The 27,405-nt window shown below is 38.2% G+C and overlaps 1 protein-coding gene across 4 annotated transcripts in view; it reads left to right on the top strand.

Moving 5' to 3' along the window:
* MCCC1 (methylcrotonyl-CoA carboxylase subunit 1) overlaps positions 1 to 27,405 on the top strand; it is an 82,738-nt gene that overhangs the window by 20,996 nt on the left and 34,337 nt on the right. For all 4 annotated transcript variants that reach the window (XM_078350236.1, XM_035274606.3, XM_035274605.2 and 1 more), the window contains 4 exons: positions 7,978 to 8,099; positions 9,382 to 9,529; positions 9,613 to 9,734; positions 24,481 to 24,592. In XM_078350236.1, coding sequence (XP_078206362.1) covers positions 7,978 to 8,099; positions 9,382 to 9,529; positions 9,613 to 9,734; positions 24,481 to 24,592 — 504 coding nt within the window. The remainder of the gene's footprint in view (positions 1 to 7,977; positions 8,100 to 9,381; positions 9,530 to 9,612; positions 9,735 to 24,480; positions 24,593 to 27,405) is intronic.

Below are 27,405 nucleotides of genomic sequence, written 5' to 3'. Positions count from 1 at the left end.
AGTTCTTTGGGTATATGCCCAGTAATGGGATTGCTGGGTCAAATGGAATTTATATTTCTAGGTCCTTGAGGAATCACCACACTGTCTTCCACAGTGGCTGAACTAATTTACACTCCCACCAACTATGTAAGAGTGTTCCTATTTCTCCACATCCTCTCCAGCATCTGTTGTCTCCATATTTTTTAATGATCGCCATTCTAACGGGCATGAAATGGTATCTCAATGTGGTTTTGATTTGCATTTCTCTAATGACCAGTGATGATGAGCATTTTTTCATGTTTGTTGGCTTCATATATGTTTTCTTTTGAAAAGTATCTGTTCATATCCTTTGCCCACTTTTGAATGGGATTGTTTGTTTTTTTCTTGTATATCTGTTTTAGTTTTAGTTCTTTGTAAATTCTGGTTATTAGCCCTTTGTCAGATGAGTAGATTACAAAAATTTTTTCCCATTCTGTTGGTTGCCAATTCGCTCTAATGATTGTTTCTTTTGCCGTACAGAAGCTCAGAATTTTAATTAAATCCCATTTGTCTGTCTTGGCTTGTATTGCCATTGCTTTGTGTTTTAGTCACGAAGCCCTTGCCTACGCCTATGTCCTGGATGGTTTTGCCTACGTTTTCTTCTAGTGTTTTTATGGTGTTAGGTTTTATGTTTAAATCTTTAATCCATCTGGAGTTAATTTTAGTGTAGGGTGACAGGTAGGGGTCCAGTTTCTGCTTTCTGCACATTGCTAGCCAGTTTTCCCAACACTATTTATTTAACATGGAGTCCGTTCCCCATTGCTTGTTTTTGCCGAGTTTGTCAAAGATCAGATGGTTGTAGATGTGTGATGTTTCTTCTGGGGCCTCTATTCTGTTCCATTGGTCTATGTCTCTGTTTTGGTACTAGTATCATGCTGTTTTGATAACTATAGCCTTGTAGTATAGTTTGAAGTCCAGGAGTGTGATGCCTCTGGCTTTGTTCTTTTCGCTTAGGATTGTCTTGGCTATGCAGGCTCTCTTGTGATTCCATATGAAGTTTAAAGTGGCTTTTTCCAGTTCTGTGAAGGTCATTGTTGATGGGGATAGCATTGAATATATAGATTACTTTGGGCAGTATGGCCATTTTCACAATATTAATTCTTCCTAACCATGAGCCTGGAATGTTTTTCCATCTGTTTGTGTCCTCTCTCATTTCATTGAGCAGTGGTTTGTAGTTCTCCTTAAAGAGGTCCTTTACATCCTTTGTTAGTTGTATTCCTAGGAATTTTATTCTCTTTGTAGAAATTGTGAATGGGCGTTCGCTCTTGATTTGGCTCTCTGTTTGTCTGTTATTGGTGTATAGGAATGCTTGTGATTTCTGTACATTGATTTTGTATCCTGAGTCTTTGCTGAAGTTGCTTATCAGTTTAAGAAGATTTTGGGCTGAGACTGAATTCAGTATCTGTTAAAGAGAAGGGAGACTAGTAGCACACTCTGGAAATGAAATTAAGGAAACAGTTACATTCACAATAGCAATCAAATACTTAGGAATAAAGTTAGCAAACGCAGTTCAAGACATGTTTACTGAAAACTATAAAACATTGCTGAGAGAAATAAACAGATATTTCATCAGAACACTCAATATTGTTAAGGTGGCATTATATATTTAATGCAGTCTTTATCAAAATCCCAGCAGGCTCTTTAAAAAAAATGACAAGCTAAATCTAAAATAGCCAAAGAGCCTAATATATAGCTAAAACAGTTTCAAAAAGCTTAACTAATTTGTAGGGTTTAGACTCTGTTTCAGAAGTCATTATGCCAGGTGTGGTGGCTCACTCCTGTAATCCCAGAACTTTGGGAGGCCAAGGTGAGTGGATCACTTGAGGTCAGGAGTTTGAGACCAGCCTGGCCAATGTGGTGAAACCCCATCTCTGAAAAATACAAAAATTAGCCAGACATGGTGACAGGCACCTGTAATCCCAGCTACTTGGGAGACTGAGGCAGGAAAATTGCTGGAACCCAGGAGTCAGAGGTTCCAGGGAGCCAAGATCATGTCATTGCAATCCAGCCTGGGTGACAGAGCAGAACAAAACAGATAAAAAACAAACAGACAAAAAATTATAAAGCTACAATAGTCAAAACAGTGTGGTATTGGCATAAGGATAAAAACATAGGTCAGTAGTACATAATAGAAAATTCAAAAATTGGCCAGGTGTGGTGGCTCACACCTGTAATCTCAGCACTTTGGGAGGCTGAGGTGGGCAGATCACGAAGTCAGGAGATTAAGACCATCCTGGCTAATACAGTGAAACCCCATCTCTACTAAAAAAAAAAAAAATACAAAAAATTTAGCCAGGCGTGGTGGCACATGCCTGTCATCCCACCTACTCAGGAGGCTGAGGCAGGAGAATCACTTGAATCCAGGAGGCAGAGGTTCAGTGAGCTGAGATCATGCCACTGTACTGCAGCATGGATGACAGAGCGAGACTCTGTCTTGAAAAAAAAGAAAATCCAAATATAAACTCACATATGTAGTCAGTTGATTTTGAATAAAGGTGCTGAAGTATTTCAATAAAGGAAAGGAGGATTTTTTCAAAAAATGGTGCTGGAGTAATTTGATATCTCTGTAAAAAGATGAACCTAAATTCTAGATCCTAGACTCTTACCTCACACCTTAAACAAAATAATAAATTTACAGTATATTATAGACCTAAATGTAAGAGTTAAAACTATAAAACTTTTTTTTTTTTAAATTAAGACAGGGTTTCACCATGTTGGTCAGGCTGGTCTTGAACTCCCAACCTCAGGTGATCCACCCACCTTGGCCTCCAAAGTGCTTGGATTTCATATAAAACTTTAAAAGAAAATATAGGAGAAAATCTATGATACTTAGATTAGGCAAAGATTTCTTAGACACAATACTGTAAGAAAGGTTTATGAAAGAAAAAAATGATAAATGGACTTGAAAGCATGAAATTATTGCTAAGAAACTCAATTTTAAAAAATGAGCAAAATATTTAAATAGATCCTTCACTAAAGAAGGTACACAAATGACCTGAAAGCCCATTAAAAGATGTTCAACATATAAGCTGTTAGGGAACTACAAATCAAAACCTCAGTGAGATACCACTTCATTAGGATACTATAATCAAAAAGAGATGATAACAAGTATTGGTGAGGACATAGAGAAATTGGAACCCTTATACATTACTGATGAGAAGGTAAACTGGTACAGCCACTTTGGAAAACGGTTTTGCAGTTTCTCAAAAGATTAAACATAGATTTAAGACCTAGTACCTCCACTTCTTCAGTATATACCCAAAGGAAAGAAAACACATCCACACAGAAATTTACATCTGTATGTTTATAGCAGTATTATTTATAGTAGCCAAAAAAGTGGAAATGACACAAATGTCTATCAACTGATGAATGGATAAATAAAATGCAGTATGGCCATACAGTGGAGTATTATTTTGCCATCAGAAAGGAATGAAGTACTGATTTGTGTCAAAAAATGGATGAACCTTGAAAACATCACATTCAGTGACAGAGCCAGTCACTAAAGACTGCAGGTATTATATGATTTCATTTATATAAATGTTTATATAGATACATCTATAGAGACAGAAAGTAGATTCACAGTTGCCTAGGGCTGGGGCTGGTTGGGGAATGGGAAATGGCTGCCATAGGCACAGGACTTCTTTTTTGGGATGTTAAAAACTTAAATTATTAGATGTTATATTTTATAGTGATGATTGTGCAACTCCAAGTATACTAAAAATCACTGGGTTGGTTGGCTGAGTTTTAGGGTATGTGAGTTGCATCTCAACAACTATGTTTAAAAAGTTCAGTAACACTGTGCACCCACTAGTGTGGCTAAAATCAACAAAACTGACATCACAACGCGGGCAGGGGTGTGGGAACACTTGAAAGCATCATACATGGCTAGTGGAAATGCAAAATAAAATCATCCCTTTAGAAAAATTGTTTGGCTGTTGCTTGAAAAGTTAAATGTATTCTTAACATATTATGACAAAACAGTTGCACTCCTGGGTATTTACCCAAGAGAAATAAAAAATATGTTCACACAGACTTGTCTAAGAACATTTATAACACCATTATTTATAATAACCACAAACTGGAAAACAATTCAAACGAATGGGTAAACAAAATGTGGTATATCCATAACACAGAATCCACGTTATAAAAATAAATGAGCTACTGACACACTCAACAACATGAATAAACCTTGAGACAATGCTATGTACTATACGATTCTATTTGCATGGATTTTTTAAAAGGCAAAAGTATAATGACAAGAAACGTCAGTTGCTGCTTGGGTCTGGGAACAGTTTGCATATGAGCACGTGGGAACTTCGTCAAGTGACGCAAGTGTTCTAAAACTAGATTGTAGTGTTAGTTGCACAATTGTATAGATTTACTAAATTCATGAAACTATAAATGGATGAATGCCATGTATTATAAATCATATCTCAAAATATAGCCCAAACCAGGGAGGGCTAGGATATAGGTCTGTTTCATTTGCCTAGTATAAATGTTTGACCATTGTATATAAATACTCAAATTGTGGGAGAAAATATTTGCGAACTTTGTGTCTGACAAAAATCTAATATCCATCATCTATATGGGACTTAGACAGATGTACAAGAGAAAAACAATGCCATTAAAAAATGGGCAAAGGACATAAACAGACACTCCTAAAAAGAAGACATACATGTGACCAACAAATATGAAAAAGAGCTCAATATCACTGGTCATTAGAGAAGTACAAATCAAAACCACGGTGAGATACCATCTCACATAGTCAAAATGGCTATTACTAAGAAGACAAAAAAAATCACAGATGCCAGGAGGTTGTGGAGAAAAGGGAACACTTATACACTGTTGGTGGGAGTGTAAATTAGTTCAGCCATTGTGGGAAGCAGCAGGATGATTTGCTCAAAGAGCAAAAAGCAAAACTGCCATTTGACCCAGCAATCCTATTATTGGTTGTATACCCAGAGGAATATAAATCATTCTATCATAAAGACACATGCGTACGTAAGTTCTTTGCAGCACTATTCACAATAGCAGAGACATAGAATCAGCATAAATGCTCATCAGTGACAGATTGGATAAAGAAAAGATGGTACATGTACACCACGGAATACTATGCAGCCATGATAAAGAATGGTATCATATGTTTCTGGGAACATGGATGGAGCTGGAGGCCATTATCCTTAGCAAATTAACATAGGAACAGAAAACCAAATACTGCATGTTCTCACTTAGAAGTGGGAGCTGAATGATACGAACTTAAGAACACAAAGAATAACAAAAGACACTGGGCTCTGCTTGAGTGGGGAAGGTAGGAGGGAGAGGAGCAGAAAACCTAACTGTTGAGTACTGGGCTTAGTACCTGGGAGATGAAATAATCTGTACAACAAACCTCTGTGACATTTATTTACCTATGTAATCTTCATATGTACCCCAAAACCTAAAATAAAAGTTACAAAATAAAATTGAACCTTGGGGCCGGGTGCGGTGGCTCACGCCTATAATCCCAGCACTTTGGGAGGCCGAGGCAGGTGGATCACGAGGTCAAGAGATCGAGACCATCCTGGTCAACAAGGTGAAACCCCGTCTCTACTAAAAATACAAAAATTAGCTGGGCATGGTGGTGCGCGCCTATAGTTCCAGCTACTCGGGAGGCTGAAGCAGGAGAATTGCCTGAACCCAGGAGGCGGAGGTTGCGGTGAGCCGAGATCACGCCATTGCACTCCAGTCTGGGTAACAATAGCGAAACTCCGTCTCAAAAAAAAAAAAAAAAAAATTGAACCTTGGTTTAAAATAAACTCCCAACTGGCTGTAAGATGTGACTATCAAGCATTTTTATCATATCTGGCATTTTACTGTTTCCTGTCACTAGGATGTGGGTTTTTCTATATGTGTGAGTTTCCCAGACATCTGAGACTTACCCCTTTAATCTTGAAATGTTCTTTGAATGTAACTATTTTGAAATAGGGTTGGCTAAGCTTTTGTTTTTTTACATTGTTTTGGTCATAATTATAATAGTCATTATTTTAGAAAAACAAATCCCCCCGAGCTACTGATGTTGGAGAGTGGCTTCATCACTCATATCATCCAAGCCCACTCTGCCTTTTGCTTTCTTCTGTTTCTTCCCTTTTTGCTGTCGGTGTGTTCACTCTTAGAAGTCTTGCTCTCTTCCAGTTACTGAATTTCCTCTTCTGTGGGCTAAAATACCTGTAAGTATGTTCGTTAAAATTCTGAGTAAATTGGAAGTAACTAGGCTGAAGTCAGAGGGATGCCTTTTTCACTAAAAGTACACATACAGTAGTCCCCCTTTATCCATGGTTTTGCTTTGAGTGGTTTCAGTTACCTGCAGTCTACTATAGTTTGAAAATATTAAATAGAAAATTTCGGAAATCAACAATTAAGTTCTAAATTGCATGTCATTCTGAGTAGCATGATGAGGTCCCTCCCAGGATGTGAATCATCCCTCTGTCCAGAGTCTCTATGCTGTCTGTGCTCCCCACCTGTTAGTCACTCAGGAGCCATTCAGGTCATCAAATCGACTCAGTACTGCCATGCTTGTGTTCAAGTCACCCTCATTTTATTTAAATCATGGCCCCAACGTGTGAGAGTAATGATGGTGGCAATTCACTTATGCCAAAGAGAAGCCATAAAATGCTTCTTTAAGTGAAAAGGTGAAAATTCTCAAGGAAAGAAAAAAATACATATGCTGAGTTTTCTTGGTTCTTAGTAAGAACCAAGTTTCTATCTGTGAAATTGTGAAGAAGGAAAAGCAAGTTCATGCTATTTTCCTGTTGCGCCTCAAGCTGCAAAAGTTACAGTGCATGGTATAAGTGCTTAGTTAAGATGGGAAAGGCATTACATTTGTGGTTGGAACACATGAACAGAAGTGTGGTCCAATTGATATCAGTCCAGTTACGTAGTATTCATAGTTTCAGGCACCCGCTAGGGGTCTTGGAATATATACCCCTTGGATAAGGGGGCACTCCTGTAGACTTGAATATATGACTTTCATTTGTTTCTTAGTTTTTTTCTGGAAAGATAAAATCGGTAGATAGTGATCTCAAGATAAATGAGATATTGAGTTAGTGTTCTCTTTTCAGCTTTTGGATGCCACGATTTTAATTCTAGGCCAGTTTTACACAGAGACAAAATAGACAAATTCCCCTTACCACGCTGAAGTCCTTTGCTTCTTGACATTCTACCCTAATTGCAATATTGTTTTATATTTAAATAATACAGAAACTTCTGTCCCATATGATCCAGAAATTCCACTTTTGGTATACAGCTGAAAGAATTTAAAGCAGAGACTCAAATAGATACTTGTATATCAGTGTTCATAGCAGCAATATTCACAGAGTATAGAAATAGCACGTATATCCATGAAGAGATGAATGGATGAACAAACTGGATATTATTCAACCTTAAAAACAAATGCAATTCTGATACGTACTACATGAATGAACCTTGAAAACATTATGCTAGGTGAAATAAGCCAAACTCAGACAAATTATTATACACTTCCACGTATATGAAGTACTTTGGCTAGGCAGATTCATAAACACAGAAAGTAAAATGCTGGTTACCCGGGACTCAGGAAAAGGAGGGAACAGAGAATTACGTTTGGAGGATAAAACATCTTGAAGGTGGATAGTGGTGACAGTTGCTCATCATCGTGAGTGTCCTTAATGCCACTGAGTTACATACTTAAAAGTGACTAAAATGGCAAATGTTTTGTTGTGTATATATTATCTCAATGAAAAGAACTCCAGATTCGCCTGGTTTTGGTAAGTCTTCAGAGCTTTCCTCTGAATGTTTCAGCTGTTTCTTTGGAAACAGATTTTGATAGAGGCCATACTATTAGCAGTGTAGGGAGAAGCCTATGAGGAAGACAGCTTCACCTGCATTGAGGTGTTGCCAGCTGAGCACTAATGAGTAAGTTTTCATTTTATTTCTCATTTCTAGGCTATCCATCCAGGATATGGCTTTCTTTCAGAAAATATGGAATTTGCTGAACTTTGTAAGGAAGAAGGAATTATTTTTATAGGTCCTCCTCCATCGGCAATTAGAGACATGGGTATAAAGAGGTATGAGTTTATATCTTTTAAAATATAACTGTATCAAGGTCATTTGAAATAGTTTGGGCCAGGCATGGTGGCTATGCCTGTAATACCAGTGTTTTGGGAGACTGAGGCAGGAGGATAGCTTGAGACCAGGAATTCAAGACCAGCCTGGGCAACTTATTGAGACTATCTCTAAAAAATATATATTTTTAAAGTTCATCTAGGCCTTGGCACAGTGGCTCACACCTGTAATCCCAGCACTTTGGGAGGCCAAAGCAGGAGGATTACTTGAGTCCAGAAGTTCAAAACCAGCCTGGGCAACATAGGGAAACCCTGTCCCTACAAAATGTTTTTAAAATTCCAGTCATGGTGTCATGTGCCTGTGGTCACAGCATCTTGGGAGGCTGAGGTGGGAGGATTGCTTGAGTCCAGGAAATCAAGGCTGCAATCAGCTATGATCACACCATCATACTTCAGTCTGGGCAACAGAGTAAGACCCCATCTCAAAAAAAAAATTCAGCTGGATATGGTGACACACACCTGTAGTCCCAGCTGCTTAGGAGGCAGAGGCAGAGGCAGAATGATCACCTGAGCTCAGGAGTTGAAGGCTGCAGCGAGGTATAATTGCACCCCTGCACTCTGGCATGGGCAACACTGTGAGACCCTGTCTCTAAAAAAAAAAAAAAAAAAAAGTTTGTTTTACCTATAATAGGCATTTTAATTCTACCCTTCTGTTATCATAGGCATAAGTTATTTATCTGCGACATAAGGAAATTCCATTGAGTTACAGAAAATATTTAATGTTTCTAATCAGTATGTTAGTGTTTTGGGATTAAAAGTAAGGTGAGATGAGCTACCACATGAAATAAGGAACACTAATAGACCATAAATTTATATTATTTTGTTGTCTCAGACTTGATGTTTCCTTTTTTTTTTTTCCCGAGATGGAGTTTCACTCTTGTTACCCAGGCTGGAGTGCAATGGCGCGATCTCGGCTCACTGCAATCTCCACCTCCTGGGTTCAGGCAATTCTCCTGCCTCAGCCTCCTGAGCAGCTGGGATTATGGGCACGCGCCACCATGCCCAGCTAATTTTTTGTATTTTTAGTAGAGATGGGGTTTCACCATGTTGACTGGGATGGTCTCGATCTCTTGACCTCGTGATCCACCTGCCTCGGCCTCCCAAAGTGCTGGGATTACAAGCTTGAGAGTTCCATTGTAATTTATAGACTGGGCTATATGTATGTTTCTCTTGAATGAAATAATTTATAGAATTGGCACATGTTGTTTTCTTTCCCACTCTAAAGCACATCCAAATCCATAATGGCTGCTGCTGGAGTACCTATTGTGGAGGGTTATCATGGTGAGGACCAATCAGACCAGTGCCTGAAGGAACATGCTGGGAGAATTGGCTATCCTGTCATGATTAAAGCTGTCCGGGGTGGAGGAGGAAAAGTAAGGTTGTGCATGCTTCTGTTTGCCATTTCAGGCTCGTCTTTGTTTTATTTATGTGGTAGTCATAATCTTTTCTCTCTTAGGGAATGAGGATCGTTAGATCAGAGCAAGAATTTCAAGAACAGTTAGAATCGGCACGAAGAGAAGCCAAGAAGTCTTTCAGTGACGATGCTGTGCTGATCGAGAAGTTTGTAGACACACCGAGGTGGGTTGACCTTTTTTTTCTGATTCAGATTTTAAATAAATTGGAAAAATAATGCATGCACATTCTATAAAATATAAAACTGTAAGAGTACATGAATATATTATTGTAAGTTTAGTTTCCCAGTTCTGTCTTGTGATGTAACCACTGATTGTAGGATGGCATGAATTCTTCCAGGCATTTTCTATGTAAATAGAAACCTATATACATGTACATACAGCAAACAAAATACATACCTAAGAACAGTGAATAGAATCCTACACACTAATATTATGTCACAGACCTCTTTCCATGTCAGTCAACACTGATCAGCCTCAAGCTTTTTGTTGGTGCCCTAGTGGTTCCATGATCTTAATATACCATTAATTCATTCAGTATGTTTCTTGTTGATGAAATTTAGGGTTTTTTTCAATATTAGCAAATTATTGTAATAAATTCAGTTATATTTATAGAACTGAATGTTAGTTGATATGCTTAGGAAATGGAATTAATTTCCTAAATTGAATTATAAGTGATTTACTAATAATAGCAGCTAATACTTATATTACACTTATCATATGCCAGATTTTAAGAATTTTACACATGCTAAATAATCTTGCTGTTCTTCTAATTTGAATGTAATTCTTACACCAGCCTCATTAGGTAAGTACTATTTTCATTTTACAGGTGAAGACACTAAGCAACAGAGTGGTTGTGTTGTGTTAGTTGTCTGAGGTCTCTCAGCTGTTAAGTAGTAAAGCTGAGATTTGAACCCAGGCATTTCGACTCCAGAGTTCATATCTAAGCCACTGCACTAAGCTTCTCTGGGTACCACTATAGGAAATGCAATGTGAATCCCTATTTTTTTTTCTGGAATGTTATTTTCATGTTTGTTGTTTAAAGTAAGATGCTGATTATAAAGTTTCTCATTTCGTAGATTTTTATGACAATTGTTAAAAAAATTTATTTATAAATTATATATATATATACACATACACACACATATATATATATATAATACAGGATATAGATATCCTGTAATACTGTATAATACTTACAGGATACTTATAATACTTACATATAATACCTATAGGATATTGTAATCCTGTATAATACGTACAGGAGAGATATATGTAAGAATATATATATATATATATATTCCTAAATTTCATCAGCAAGAAACATTGAATGAATTAATGAAAAAAAATATATATATATCTTACATATCTCTCTCCTGTAAGTATTATAGGATTTGTGGAAAGAATAATTCATTTGGGAACCATGACTGGAAAAGAGATTTACGTTGAAGGTAACAGACTTGAAGCTTCAGGCACTTCTTTGGCATTAACCTCTTCTAAGACCCTGACCTAATTTTGTATTTGCAGTTTTGTATTCTTCTCCTTAAAGAAGGCTCCCAAATTGTTTTTTGTTACAGCCCTTATAAAACTGAGAACTGTCCTGAGCATGGCATAGTCAATGAAATTCAATTAGAATTTGATAGTTAAAAAAAAGAAAGTCAATCTTAAAATTGGTAAATTGATTAGGAGAACACAGCCTATGCCATCTGTTAGTGGGAAGTAAGTTAAAAAAAAAAAAAAGGAGGCATTTCTAAGGTAGTTGGAAGGCTTCCTTTCAAGAAAGAATAGGCTAGCCATCCAGATTAGCATGCTCTTAAGTTAGAATTGTGGAGACATCAGTATCTTATTTCAGTAACTGTGTAACTCAATGCCTGCAACATTTTTTGAAGATGTAAGTTCTGTGCTTAGGAAATGTTAGCCATACACTGCCTCACGTAATTTATTCCCCCAATAGCTGAAAAACCCCTGGGAATGAAAGACCTGGTAATATATACATTTTTATTTTTCTGTGTAGATTGCCTGGCATACTACTTTCATTGTAATAGCCATCAGTAATATTTTTTGAACTATAGAAGTAAAATGAATACATTACAAACTTCTGGAAAATGCAGAAGATGGAAAACAAAATAACCCATAATTGTATTCTCCTAATTATTTTATTAATGTTAATATTTCTATATACAGTCATGTGTTGCTTAGTGACAGAGATGTATTCTGAGAAATGCATTATTAGGCAATTGCCTCGCTGGGCACACATCATAGAGTGTACTCACACAAACGGAGATAGCATAGCCAACTACACACCTAAGCTGTATGGCATAGCCTGTTGTTTCTGAGCTACAAACCTCTATATCATGTTACATATTGAGTACTGTAGGCAGTTGTAACACAATGGTAAGTATTTGTGTGTCTAAACATCTCAAAACATAGGAAAGGTAAAGTATTGTGCTATGATGTCACTAAAAGATACGAGTTTTCAGCTCCATAATGATCTTATGAAATCACCATCCTATATGCAGTCCAGCATTGCCTAAAATGTCATTGTGTGGTGCATAGTGTGACTCTATTTCTATTCTGTATTTCTAGTAATAACTTTTTTAATTGAAAGCAAGTTTATTAAGGAAGTCAAAGAATAAAGAATGACTACCGCATAGACGGAGCAGCCCCAACCACTGCTGGTTGCCAATTTTTATGGTTATTTCTTGATGATATGCTAACCCAGGATTATTCATGCCTCCTCACTTTAGACCATATAGGGTAGCTTCTTGACATTGCCATGGCATTTGTAAACTGTCATGGCGCCAGTGGGAGTGTATCAGTGAAGATGACCAGAGGTCACTCTCGTTAACATCTTGGTTTTAGTGGGATTTAGCCAGCTTCTTTACTGCAACCTGTTTTATCAGCAAGGTCCTTATTGTCTGTATCTTGTGCTGATCTCCTATCTCTTTCTGTGATTAAGAATCCTTTAACTTACTACTGGAAATGCAGCCCAGCAGGTCTTAGCCTTATTTTACCCAGCCCCTATTCAAGATGGAGTTGCTCTGGTTCAAATGCCTCTGACATTTCCCCCCTCACTTTATAAGAGAATGCTTAATCCTAAGGGTTGCAGAGGAACAAAGATCCATCTGCTGTAACCTTCAGGCTGAATGGGGCAATGATATTCCTGCTTATTAGGCTCTTGTGTTCAGGATAGAGAGGAGCTCAGTTAGAAAGTATCAGTATGTCGAGGGCCACTCAGGTATGAGTTCTGACAAAAGGTAAAATCTGAAAAATTAGTAAGTGTTAAAAAAAATTTTGGCAAGCTTATCCTGCATTTCTACACAAAGAGTACAACAATAATATATTCCACAACAGTAAAGCACAATAAGCAAGATTACCCTAAGTTAACAAAATTAGAATGGTTTCCAAGAACTGGGCAACTGTTGGAACCAAGCTGATATAGAGTTGCTAGATGATTCCAGTATGTGCCCAGGATTAGAATATTGATCCAGATTTTTACATTACCAATCCCTCCTGTTTCTTCTGAGCAGGAGCCACAGGAATAAGCAGAGTTAGTCTAAATTACAGGGAAACTCAAAAACCACTGATGAGTCTAGAATTTAATAACACGTATACCATAGTTTTTGAAACATAATTTCTCTCTCTCCAGTTTTCCATTTTTACTAAAGACAAATCATGGTAAGACTGATTTGCTTTATTATACATGGCCTGATTATCTGTATAAAGTGCAGCAAGAATAATTATTTGCCATATAGGCTTTTAAAGTTGGTTTTGATGGAACTCTTCCATAAGGACTCGCAGAGGAGACCTTTTTTTTTTTTCCCAAGTCCAGCCCACCAATGGGTTTATACCCTGAAATACCTATGAGTTAAGTAAATTTCTTTCCTCTTGAGGTCCCAAGATAACTTGGGGCTCCTGGATCTGTCAGAAAGTGACATTCCTTACTTACTACAGGTTAGGAGACTTATACAGAGATGGTGTAGACAAGGAATGAGACCAGTTTTCCCCAGCGGCTTCTATTGGCTTTAAAGTCAAGTTTGATTCCTTTCGGAAAGCATGCCATTCCAGTCAAAGCCTTGGTGAAATAACCTGTTTCTCCAGTTGTGTCCTGTTGCAAAAGAAAACAGATTCTTATTGCATTCATGCAAATAACTATATTGCCATAAGTTAAGATCCTCACAAATAGTTTCCAAATTCTGGAGAAGTCAGATAGAGAGAAACAAATATGCTCCAAATTTTGTTTATGAGTGTATACATTTCTTAATTGTTAAAAGCTGTGAATAGCTTAAAAGAAAGGTTTCCTTGACTCTGAAAAACAAAACAGAGGATCAGCAATGTTTTAAGCAAAAAGTCAAAAAAGATTATTTCAGACTTCTGTTAGTTCGGTTCATGCAGTCAACTCCTGCTTGATATACATGAACATTTCAGCTTTCCATGAGAGTCCTGAAAGTTTCTTTTTCCCTTTTCTAATGTCGCAATCTCCAAACTTACATGAAATCGGCATTCAAGGACATGTGTTAGAGTTGTATAGTTTATTATAAATCACCTTTTGGGCCTGGGTGCAGTGGCTCATTCCTGTAAAATCCCAGCACTTTGGGAGGCTGAGGCGGGTGGATCACCTGAGGTCAGGAGTTCGTGACCAGCCTGGCCAACATGATGAAACCCTGTCTCTACTAAAAACACAAAAATTAGCCAGGCATAGTTGGCATGTGCCTGTAATCCCAGCTACTTGAGAAGCTGAGGCACAAGAATCGTTTGAACCTGGGAGGCAGAGGTTGCAGTGAGCCAAGATTGCGCCACTGCACTCCAGCTTGGGCTACTGAGTGAGACTCAGTTTCAAAATAATAATAATAAATCTTTTGAAGAAGATCAAAACAAGACAGTTACTTGTCTATGGATGGCAAAAAGTTTTAGGGCAACCACAGTTAAAAATGCAATTGACAAAGAAATTTGGTTACTTCTGTGCCATACAATGATTTTATGTAACAATGATACTGATAATGTACACTAAGTCATATCAGAATTATAGGAGTTTCTTGTTATTTTGGAAAACATGCTATAACATATTTTTACAAATATAGCCCAAAGAAAGCTAAACACTATTTCACATTTGACACTGCTTCCTGTATGATTTTTATATCAAATAAGCCCAATTTCACCTTTACATTAGTGTACTATTAATGTTAAACCCAATTTTCAATAAAACCTTATTGACATATCTACCCAGTTTTAATGTTTGACCATAAGGTGAGGTTCTCGTAAACCTTTTATAACCCTTTACGAATTTTTGTTAAAGAGCAGATCAGTGCTCTAAGCAAAACCTGTTGTGCTTTTATTCCAATGTTCAATTTCTGGAAAAACTGAACACCCCTTTAATTTGAGCCAGTATGTTCGCAAACACAATTTCTTTTACAAGATTAATTTTTCACAAACCTTCCACAACTTGCTGAAACCTTTAGCTTTATCTTATCTAACTTAAAATAATCCCATAACTTTTTAATCTAGGCACAAAAAAAATCCACATTCATATGCCTTCTTATAATCTTTTACCAAAAACACATTTCACTTTCCTTACACACCTTACATGTACAATTGTTTCAGTTTCTCCAGGATTACTTAAATCATGTAAACTAAAAGGCGTTACACTTTTTACTTTTCTGACAAAATATTTGACTTAAGCACTTATTTTTAAACCAGTTAATCAAAGCTGTTTCATATCACACACACAACGTATGTAAATACACAGGCAGACAGAAGAAAAGGATTCATTTCCTAAGCCAGGAATTGAACCCTGAACCTGGGCCACCATTGTAAAAAGACAAAGCAAGGCCACATGGGTACAAGGTCAAGCTCCCAAGGACATACAAGACAAGAGGAAAACCTCATCCAGTTTTCTTTGAGGGACCTGCAGCAAAGTTTATAACTGACTGGTATGCTGGGCCATCTTGAACAGTGGGCTTATGGGATTCTAAGCCTGTGTTTTAGCCTAAGGCATACCTCTTTATTTCAGAACAATTACAGAAAGACACGTAAAGCACACTAGATTCACTACAGCTTAAGACTGGCCTCACAAATCCTTTTTTATTAATTAAAAAGGAGAGAAACAGTGATTTTTGCCACTTACTCAACCTGTTCGCACAGAGGGGAAAGGGGAGGGAAGGGAGAAAAGCGTTGCTTGTGGAGGGTGGGGAAGGCAAGGTACTCAGGGAGGCCAGAGAAAGACCCGCCCATTTCAGGCAGCCACTTGTCAGTTAGGAAGGGATCTTTCCTAGCAGTCCCATCAGCACTGAAGTTTCCCCTTGTAGGGAGGTAAAAGTTCCCATGTCCCACCATCCTGTTTATGCCTAATCCTGTCACCCACCGCTGTCAGCAGAGTGCAAGGCAGATTAATTCAAACAGAATAGCAGTTAACATCCATAGTGCCAAGCCCATTCTTAGCTGAGAGGGACATTAATGAGAGGGGCTTCTAACCCCCTAAATCTTAGGAAGGAATCTAACCATCCTAAGTTGGGCCTCCAGCCAAAGTTCAGTCAAGCATCCTTGCCTTTTATTGAGAGGGTCCTTTAACCCACTCTGTCTTAGGAGAGACTTTAACTCCACTAAGTTGGGCCTCAAACTCAATTCTATCCTTTACCTGGGTATATGCACCCCACTTACCCAAAGTTGGCCAATCAGTACTGCAATCTTAGGAGAGTCAGAGGGTCTCCTCAATATTGTCCCTTCCATGGTTCACCAGAAAGACATTACCATACCCCACCACTTACCCAAAGGTAGCCTTTGGGTCGGGATTTCCTTAGTATTGTCCCTTCTGTGGCCACCAGAAAGGTGTTACTGGACAGGAGTCCTGCTAAATAATTACCTGTTGAACTAATGGAGTGCCAGGAGATTGTCAAAGTGGTGCTGGTAACTAAGAAAAGTCAATATCAAAATATTTCACAAATTTTATCAGAACTATTTAGTGTAGCTGAAAGACTGGGTTAAGAAACCATCTTTAAAGTGTACTATTTTAGAAGAAAAAACAGAAATCAGATTCTTCCTTTAGACACTGTGCTCCAGAACTCTAGGTTAGATAAAGCTACACAGAAAAGGGTTAATCAGAAAAAGGTAAATAAGACTGTTTTAGTGACTGCGGAAATCATAGCACAGATCTTCACTGAACTTCCCTTATAAGCAGCCAAAGGAAAAGTATTTCCAGCTTCTAAGACCTCAGACAAGAACTGCTCTGTGCTCTTGATGTGGCCTCCTACATATTCCCCTCATAACCTGGAATCCCTGCTATAGTGTTTCCTTACCTGGAGCAGCTAAAAGATGAGGGAGAGTAAGCAGAAGTGATATATGTTAGTCCATTCTCACGCTGCTAATAAAGACATACCCAAGACTGGGTAATTTATAAAGGAAAGAGGCTTAGTTGACTCAGTTCTGCATGGCTTGGGAGACCTCACAATCATGGCAGGAGGTGAAGGAGGAGTACAGCCATGTCCTATATGACTGCAGGAAAGAGCATTTGCAGGGGAACTGCACTTTATAAAACCATCAGATCTTGTGAGACTTACTCATCATCACGAGAACAGCACGGGAAAACCCACCCCCGTGATTCAGTTACCTCCCAACGGATCCCTCCCACCACACATGGGGATTATGGGAGCTACAATTCAAGATGAGATTTGTTTGGGGACACAACCAAACCATATCATGGTAGAATTTTACAATTGGAATTTGAAAAACAAGCACTTCAGCTCCAACATGTAAAGAGCTTGAAAGTCATCACTCACATCCAAAAACCAAGAAAACAGCTGAACAAAATGAGTCAGTGACTTTAGAACCATCAGAGAATTGAGGCCACAGGACAAGCCTTCACTCTAAAATCTGGAAAAGCATGCAAGTACAGTGAGTCAAAGCCAGATCAGTTTACCTGGAGCAGAAGCTGCTGGAGCTCTCACTTACATGGGAGTTTTGAAAAATAGCTGAGGCTAAGTGTGGGCCAGTGTGAAAGTGAGAAACTCTTGGGGCCCAGTCTTAGAGGGACCTCCCACTTTCATGGGTTTTGCCTCCAAGAACCTCATCAGGTTTTCACAGTAAAAATCCAGGAAAAAAAAAAATCCCTTAAGTTTTACAGCACTGGGAGGGGAAAAGTAACCATTTTGAAAGAGATCCATAGCATTCTATCCTCCCTAACAAAGGAAGTTCTAACTCCAAGGGAAATGTTTCCAGAGCCTTTTCTGTTCTGGGGGAAAGGTAGTTAGCCAAACACAACCCCCTTTATAGTCTTCCAATATCACAGAAGGGAGAAAAGAAAAACAACTAAGAAACACTTCTCAGCACAAACACAAGACCACTGGAAGACTGAGATTTAATCATAAGTTTGTAGAGTGCTTTCCCGCCTCACACCCTACTTCCATGTTGCTATGTTTGTGTCCTGCAAAATTTACATGTTGAAACCTAACCCCCCCATCCCCAAGGTATTAAGAGGTGGGCCTTTGGCAGGTGATTAGGTCATGAGTGCTCTGCCTTGATGAATGGAATTAGTTACCCCAATAAAAGAGCTTGAGGAACCTATTTGCCCCTTCCCTCTTCCTTCATGTGAGGACACAGCAACGTGGTATCATCTGTGAGGAACAGGCTTTCACTAGACACTGAATCTGCCAGTACCTTGATCTTGGATTTTTCAGCTTGAAAACTAAGAAATAATTTTCTGTTGTCTATAAGTTACACAATTTAAGGTATTTTGCTATAGCAGTACAAAAAGACTAAGGCACATGTCTTCAAGACTCCAGTATAATAACAATGGATTACAAATGGAGAAGCTCTAACTATGTAAGAAGGAATTCTTAGGGAAACCAGAGACACTGATATTAAAAACAAAACACAACAAGGACACTAGAGGATACAGAAACTTCTGGCACCTACAGCTACTGCAGACATTAAACACAGCCTACTTCCTAGCCAGATTAACCTGAGGCCTGACTTTAAAAGACAGTTTACCTCAGATCCTATTACCTAACACATTGTTTTCTGCTTTTAATAAAACAATTGCAAAGCATTCTAAAAGGCAAGAAAAAAAGCACAGACTAAAAGTAAGCAGTGCTAGACTGATATGATACAAATTTAGGAATTATCAGATAAGGAATTTAACTGATTAATATATTAAAAGCTCTAATGGAACAAATAGACAACATGCAAGAACAGATACATAATGCAGGCAGAGAGATGGGAACACTGAAAATGAATCAAAAGAAAATGCTAGAAATAAAAAACATTGTAATACAAATGAAGAATGCACTTGATGGGCTCATCAGTGTATTAGACACAGCTAAGGAAAGAATCAGTGATCCTGAACATAGATAAATAGAACTTTCCCAAACAGAAATGCAAGGAGAAATAAAAATGAAAAAAAAAAAAAAACCAGAATATCTAAGAATTGTGGGACAATTTAAAAGGGTGTAACAAATTATTTGAATATTACAAGAATTAGAAAACAGCAGGAGAGATATTTGAAGTAGTAATAGCCAAGAATTTTCCGAAATTCATAACAGATGCAAAACTGCAGAGCTAGGAAGCTTAGAAGACACCAAGAATAAACACCAAAATATATACACCTATGCACATCATATTCAAACTGCAGGAAAAGAAAGACAAATAGAAAATACTGAAAGAAGCTCCAAGGAAGGAAAATACTAGTGGAATAAAGATAAGAAATCTTATCAGAAGCCATGCAAGAAGAGAGTGGAGTGAGATATAAAGTGTTCAGAGAAAAAGTATCAACCTAGTCTTCTATATCCAGTGAAATTATTCAGGAGAAATAGTCTTTCTCAGACAAACAGGAATTAAGAGAATTTGTCACCAGTAGACCTGCCTTGCAGGAAATAATAGTTCTTTTAGAGTGAAATAAAATGTTTTAGGTCAGAAATTTGGATCCAGATAAAGAATAGAAAATAATTGGGAAAGGAATAGGTGGAGATAAAATATTTTCCTATTCTAATATGAGAACATTTACCCATTCTAAATATTCTAAGTTGATTTAACAGATAACAGTTTGTTCAAAATAATGGCAACAGTGTATTTGGTGATTAGCTTATGGATAAAGAGGAAAAGTCAACAAAGTAAGAAATCCAAAAAGAAAAAATCAGCTCCAAGAATTGTATTAAGAAAATGTATTGGACAGCTTGGAAAATTCAAAACTGGAACATTCAAAAAACATGATATATCAAGGTAATTTTTTTTTAGGTAGAGTTTCGCTCTGTCACCCAGGCTGGAGTGCAGGACACAATCTCAGCTCACTGCAGCCTCTGCCTCCCAGGTTCAAGTGATTCTCATGCCTCAGTATCCTGATTAGCTGGGATTACAGGTGTGCACCACAACACCTGGCTAATTTTTGTATTTTGAGTAGAGATAGGGTTTCACCATGTTTCCCAGGCTGGTCTCAAACTCCTGGCCTCAGGTGATCCACCTGCCTCACCTTCCCAAAGTGCTGGAATTATAGGTGTACACCACCACGCCCAGCGAGAAGATTAATTTTTTGAGGTGGATAAATGAAATACTTCATGAAGTAAACAAGAATAGAAATGACTTACTGTACTAAAGCAATATGTTTATAAGACTTGCTGGCTTCTTTGTCTCTTCTGTATTTGACAGCTTGTATTTTGAAAAATCAACAGAAAAACATATTTGCTGATCACTCATTTCTGTATTATGGTGGTGAGTAGGTGAAGTGAACTACAGCCTGACCATGTCACAATAAACCTACTGAGAAGGCTTTCATGTTCACCAAGTAGTCCATATTAGCCTTATTTTCATAAAGGTTATGTGCATTCACTCTTAATATTATTTCTCATAATTTTACTATTTTATACTCAACATTTAAGTGCCTTTGTTGGTTGGTTTTTTTTCCTTAGAGATGGGGTCTGACTTTATCAGCCAGGCTGGAGTGCAGTGGCACCTCAAACTCCTGAGCTCAAGGAATCCACCTGCCTGAGCCTCCTGAACAGCTAGGACTACAGGCATGTACCAACATGCCCAGCTTATTTAAAAAAAAAAAAAATTTTTTGTGAAGCCAAACTAAGCTTCACAACTGAAGGAAAAATAAAATCTTTTATGAACAGGCAAGTACAAAAAAAAAAGAGATTTTATTACCACCAGGCCTGCTTAACAAGAGCTTCTGAAAGAAGCATTACACATAGAAGGAAACAACCAGTATTAGCCTTTCTAAAAATATACCAAGAAACAGTCTCACTCTGTTGCCCAGGTTGGTCTTGAACTCCTGGACTCAAGCAGTCCTCCTACCTTGGCTTCTCAAAGTGCTGGGATTTATAAGTGTGAGCCACTGTGCCTGGCCCTTTTTTGGGTTTTATTATGATTTATTGTTAGTATATTTCTGAGATACTAATGATCCATATTAATTTAATTAACTTTTCTGAATCAGCTGTTTTAATTTCAGTCTTCTATAGTCATAAAATCTAAATGTAAGAGTTGTTTAAAAACAAGAAGTGGGGCCGGGCACGGTGGCTCATGCCTGTAATCCCAGCACTTTGGGAGGCCGAGGCGTGTGGATCACAAGTTCAAGAGATCGAGACCATCCTGGTCAACAAGGTGAAGCCCCATCTCTACTAAAAATACAAAAATTAGCTGGGCATGGTGGCGCATGCCTGTAGTCCCAGCTACTCGGGAGACTGAGGCGGGAGAATTGCCTGAACCCAGGAGGCGGAGGTTGTGGTGAGCCGAGATCGTGCCGTTGCACTCCAACCTGGGTAACAAGAGTGAAACTCCATCTCAAAAAAAAAAAAAAGAGGAACAATCCAAGATGGCTGATTGCTAATATCTCAGGATTGCAGCTCCCAGCGAAGAAAGCTCAGACAAGGAGAGGACGCCACACTTTCAGACAAATTTTGGTCGCTCACGGAGCAGAAGATTCCCAGTGGAGGAGCTCCACGGGTTGCCAGCGTGACTCTTGTGGCCGGTGCAGCAGTTTTGCCGGCACCTCGGTGAGGCAGCTCTTGGTGCAGAGTAAATGGTACTGGTTCCCCTTCTGACCGAGGTTTGGAGGAGCCACATGGGTCGCCAGCGCGACTCTTGTGGCGGCACGGCAGCTCTTGGTGGAGAGTAAATGGGACTGGTTCCCCTTCTGACCAAGGTTTGGAGCTCCGGGAAGGCAGAGTTGCCTATTACAGACTCAAGAAGGAAGCCAGACTGGAGATTCCCGGGCAGAAAAGCACCATCAGTCTTAATGCCGCTGTTTTGGCCGGCGCAGTGGGTTGCTCATATTTCGGCCCTGGGAATTAACAACTTGGACATCCACTCAGAGACCTAATTTGAAAGTTGGTAATAACAAAGACGACAGATGGATAAATTTACAATGATGGGAAGAAACCAGCGTAAAAAGGCTGAGAATACTCAAAATAGAACGCCTCTCCCTCTAAAGAGGATCACAGTTCCTCATGAACAAGGGAACAAGACTTGATCGAGAACGAGTGTATCCCATTAACAGAATCAGGCTTCCAAAGATGGATAATAGAAACTTCGGTGAGTTAAAAGAATATGTTGCAGCCCAATGTAAAGAAACTAAGAATTTTGAAAAAAGGTTTGACGAAATCCTAATGAGAATAGACAACTTAGGAATATAAGTGAATTAATGGAACTGAAGAATACAATGCAGGAACTCCGAGAAGTATGCACAGGTTTAAACACTTGAATTGTTCAAGCAGAAGAAAGGATATCAGAGATAGAAGTCCAACTTAATGAAATAAAACGAGAAGACAAGATTAGAGAAAAAAGGATTAAAAGGAATGAGCAAAGTCTCCAAGAAATGTGGGACTATGTGAAAAGACCAAATTTACGTTTGATAGGTGTACCTGAATGCGACAGAGAGAATGAATCCAAGCTGGAAAATACCCTTCAGGATATTATTCAGGAAAATTTTCCTAAACTAGCAAAGCAGGACAATATTCAACCCCAGGTAATACAGAGACCACCACAAAGATACTCCTCAAGAAGAGCAACCCCAAGGCACATAATCGTTAGATTCACCAGGGTTGAAACGAAGGAGAAAATACTAAGGGCAGCCAGAGAGAAAGGTCAAGTTAATTTAAAAGGGAAGCCTATCAGACTTACAGCAGATCTCTCAGCAGAAACTCTACAAGCCAGAAGAGAGTGGGGGCCAATATTCAACATCCTTAAAGAACAGAACTTTCAGCCCAGAATTTCATATCCAGCCAAACTAAGCTTCACAACTGAAGGAAAAATAAAATCTTTTATGAACAGGCAAGTACAAAAAAAAAAGAGATTTTATTACCACCAGGCCTGCTTAACAAGAGCTTCTGAAAGAAGCATTACACATAGAAGGAAACAACCAGTATTAGCCTTTCTAAAAATATACCAAAAAGTAAAGAGCATCAACATAAAGAAGAATTTACATCAACGAATGGATAAAACAGCCATTTAACATCAAATGGCAGTAACCCTAAATTTAAATCGACTAAATCCCCCAATCAAAAGATACAGCCAGAACCCAATGGCATGTTACATCCAGACCCATTTCACTTGCAAGGATACACAAAGACTCAAAACAAAGGGATGGAGAAAGATTTACCAACCAAATGGAGAGCAGAAATAAATGAATAAATAAAAAGCAGGAGTTGCAATTCTTGTATCTGATAAAATAGATCTTAAAGCAACAAAGACGTAGTGGTAAAAGGATCAATGCAACAATAAGAGCTAACGATCCTAACACCCAGATACATAAGACCTATAAAGAGACTTAGACTCAACAAGACAGAAAATTAATAAGGATATCCAGGACTTGAACTCAGATCTGGAACAAGTAAACTTAATATTTATAGAGCTCTCCACTTTAAATATACAAAATATACATTCTTGTCAATACCACATCACACCTACTCATAGGTTTAAATCAAACATTTATTGACCATTATTAATACCCATTTTTTTTAGAACAAAGCAACATTTCCCTTCTCTCTCCCTCTTTTTCTTCCTCTCCTTCACTCCTTTTTTTTCTTTCCTTCTCTCAAAAAAATAAAAAAAAGAAATCAACTTGTAGACCTCTAGATCCAGGTCGGCAATGTCTCTCTCATTGCTCGATTTCCTTCCTTCCCTTCTCTCCCTCCCTCCCTCCCTTCCTTCCTCCGTCCCTTCCTCCTTTCCTCCCTTCCTGCCTTCCTCCCTTCCTCCCTTCCAAAAAAAAAAAACAAGAAGTGGTCATAAAATTTTTCATTGGTCTTTTGACAATATTAAGTGACTATAATTTGTAATTTTGAGGTAGTCAAATTTGTCAGTCTTTTCTTTGACAATTTGTTCTTTTTGCTACGTATCCCTACTTTAGTCTCTATTTTCTGTCTTTTAAAAATCATTCATTCATTCATTCATTCTTCTTCAGGTTGGAGAAATGTCTTTTCTTATTTGTCATTTTATGTAGAGATTTTTTTCCTTTAATACTCATCCTACAAATGGTAACTTTTTCATTGAGTTTTACAAGATTATAATTTGTTTGTTTTGACAGGTTCTCTCATTCTGTCACCCAAGTTGGAATGCCGTGGCATGATCTCGGCTCACTGCAGCCACAACCTTCTGTTCTCAGCCTCCTGAGTAGCTGGGACTACAGGCATGTGCTACCATGCCTGACTAGTTTTTTGTAGAGATGGGGTTTCACTATGTTGCCCAGGCTTGTCTTGAACTCTTGGGCTCAAGCATTCTGCCTTGATTACAGACATCAGCCATCTCATCTGGCCTGTAGTTCTTTTTCTAAATCCATAATCTCTAATTTGAGGTCAAAATGTCAGATCTTACTTAAAGAAAGTAAAAATGGAGAAATCCTGGTGATTGGGCCTAGCAGTTTAGCTTCACGAATGTGATATTTATCATGCCTGACGAATACATTAACATATGTGTTTGCTTTCATCTAGGCATGTAGAAGTCCAGGTGTTTGGGGATCACCATGGCAATGCTGTGTACTTGTTTGAAAGAGACTGTAGTGTGCAGAGGCGACATCAGAAGATCATCGAGGAGGCCCCAGCGGTAAGGACCTTGGAAGGAAATTTGTAAGCTTCTCTGTAATGTGAATCTTATTTACTCTGATTTTCACATCAGAAGTCTTTGAAGCTGGCGACTCTTACCCCTCAAACTCCTGCTGGACAACTGTGTTCTAGTAGCAGTGTAATGAAAGACCTCCTGCAGTACTGGGAGTGATGTTTTCAGGGTAGACACAACAGGGTCATGTTCCTTCTGGATGAAATACTGAAAATCTACTCTGATTCACCTCTCTGATTTACAGTGAAAAGCTGTATAATGAGGTTTCACTGCACATTTCAAATCGTAATTAACTAGAATCAATTCCTGGAATGGAATGGTCTGGTTAATTGGATTTATTTTTTTATGGAGAAGGCTTTTTTGTTTTAATTACCATTTTAGATGTTCTCAAAATATGTTAGTGATTTTCCTGCCTTAATGGTTATATTATAGAGAAGAGAGGGTCACTCGTTTGGCAGCTTTTGCTCCCTTAGCATTAATTGTTTGCATCTCTTTGAGCCTTACTCTTGATTGGTTTAGGTGATTATCTGGGTCAAAGCTTGCTACTGGATCTTCTTGTTTTTGGATTTACATTTCTGTGGTGGTTGCTACTGCCATGGGTTCTTGTTCAAAGTTATGTATGGTTTTTTTTTTTTCTGATATCTATTTATTTCCAAAAAGTCAGGGATCAGAGGTTTCTGGTTAATAAGTATATTATTCTTATATTCAAATTTTAATTTATGTTGCAGAATATATTTATGTTATAGAATATCATTATACATTGTACCAGAATATGTTATGCCATGAGTATTGACACATTAAATGTCAATAGGAATTACAGTAGAGCCTTATTTTCATGTTGTAATTACTTAAATTTATATCTGTATAGCACTGCTTTAAAATGTTGAAAACTCTGCTTACTTATTGACATACATTTCTTTTTATGAACCTTTCTAAGAATTAACTTGGAATCTCAAGTTTTCCCATTATTTTAAGATAATCATTAGGCACGTAACTCAGATTGCCTAGCATCCTGAAATAAAATAAGGATTGTTGAAAGTTACCATATTGATACATATAGTTTTGTTTTGTTCTTTTGAGACAGGGTCTAACTTTGTCATCCAGCCTGGAGTACAGTGGCATGATCATAGCTCACTGCAGTCTCCAACTCCTGGGCCTCAGCACTCCTCCCCTCAGTCTCCTGAGTAGTTGGAATTACAGGTGCATGCTGCCATGCCTGGCCAATTTTTTTTATTTATTGTAGAGATGGGTTCTTACCGTGTTGACCAGGCTGGTCTCAAACTTCTGGCCTCAAATTATCTTCCAACCGCAGCCTCCCAAACACTTGGATTACAGACCCGAGTCACAGTGCCCAGCCTGAAACACATAATTTTAAGTGGACATATAGTTATGAAAGTTGTCATGTAGATACAAGGGACAAAGATAAGTAATTATACTGAGTGATATCTACAATGCATAGAAATTAGTAGCAGAATCATTGAACTTGAGTATATTGACATTTAAACTAGGATAGGATAGTAGTTTTTGATGAAGTATATTAATATTAGCTTTTTATCTTTTTTAATGCAGTATTTGATACTTAGAAATATAATGCAGTCATGCATTGCTTAACAACAGGAATACATTCTGAGAAATGCGTCCTTAGGTGATTTTGTCATTGTGTGAACATCATAGAGTGTGCTTACACCTAGATAGTAATTACAGCCTCCTGCACAGGTAAGCTGCTGGTAGAGCCTGTTGCTGCCAGGCGACAAACCTGTACAGCATATTACTGTACTGAATGCTTCAGGCAGTTGTAACACAGTGGTAAGTATCTAAACATATATAAACATAGAAAAGGTACAGTAAAAATACAGTATAAAAGATTTGTGAAATGGTACACACCCTGTATGGAGTACTCACCCTGAATGGAGCCTGCAAGATTGTAAGTTGCTCTGGGTGGGACAGTGAGTGAATATGAAGGCCTAGTACATCACTGCCACTTTGTAAACATTGTACACTTCCACTAAGTTAAATTCATAAAAAAGATTTTTATTTAATAAATTAGCCTTAGCTTACTGGAACTTTTTTACTTTATATATGTATATCTTTAAAAACTTTTAAATATATATATTTTTTCACTTTTTTACTCTTTTTAAGTAATACTTACCTAAAAACACAAACACGAGATGCAGACATACAAAAATATCTTGGGTGGGTGTGGTGGCTTATACCTGTAATCCCAGGGCTTTGTGAGGCCAAGATAGGCAGATCACTTGAGGTCAGGAGTTCGAGACCAGCCTGGCCAACATGGTGAGACCCTGTCTTTACTAAAAATACAAAAATTAGCTCGGTGTGGTGGCAGGCACCTGTAATCCCAGCTACTCAGAGGCTGAGACAGGAGAATTGCTTTTAAAAACCTGGGAGGCAGAGGTTGCAGTGAGCCAAGATCACACCACTGCACTCCTGCCTGGGCAACAGAGCAAGACTCCATCTCAAAAAAGAAAAAAAATTATAACCTTATTCTATAAGCTTTTTCCTATTTTTACATTTTTTAATTAAATTTTTTTGAGATGGGGTCTTGCTCTGTCACCCAGGCTGGAGTGCAGTGGCACAAATGTGGCTCACTAGACCCATGACCTCTTGGGCTCAAGTGATCCTCCCACCTCGGCCTCCGGAGTAGCTGGGACTGTAGGTATGTGCTTTCATGCCTGGCTAATTTTTCTATTTTTCTAGAGACATGTTGCTCCATGGTATTTGAGTCTCGCCAGGCTGGGATCAAACTCCTGCACTCAAGCGCTCCACTCACTTCTGCCTCCCAA

The sequence above is a fragment of the Callithrix jacchus genome, chromosome 15 (genome assembly GCF_049354715.1).
Source record: "Callithrix jacchus isolate 240 chromosome 15, calJac240_pri, whole genome shotgun sequence".
In the NCBI taxonomy this organism is placed as follows: domain Eukaryota; kingdom Metazoa; phylum Chordata; class Mammalia; order Primates; family Cebidae; genus Callithrix; species Callithrix jacchus.
Note: the sequence above shows the minus strand (reverse complement) of the source record. Positions and strands in the feature narration are given on the sequence as shown.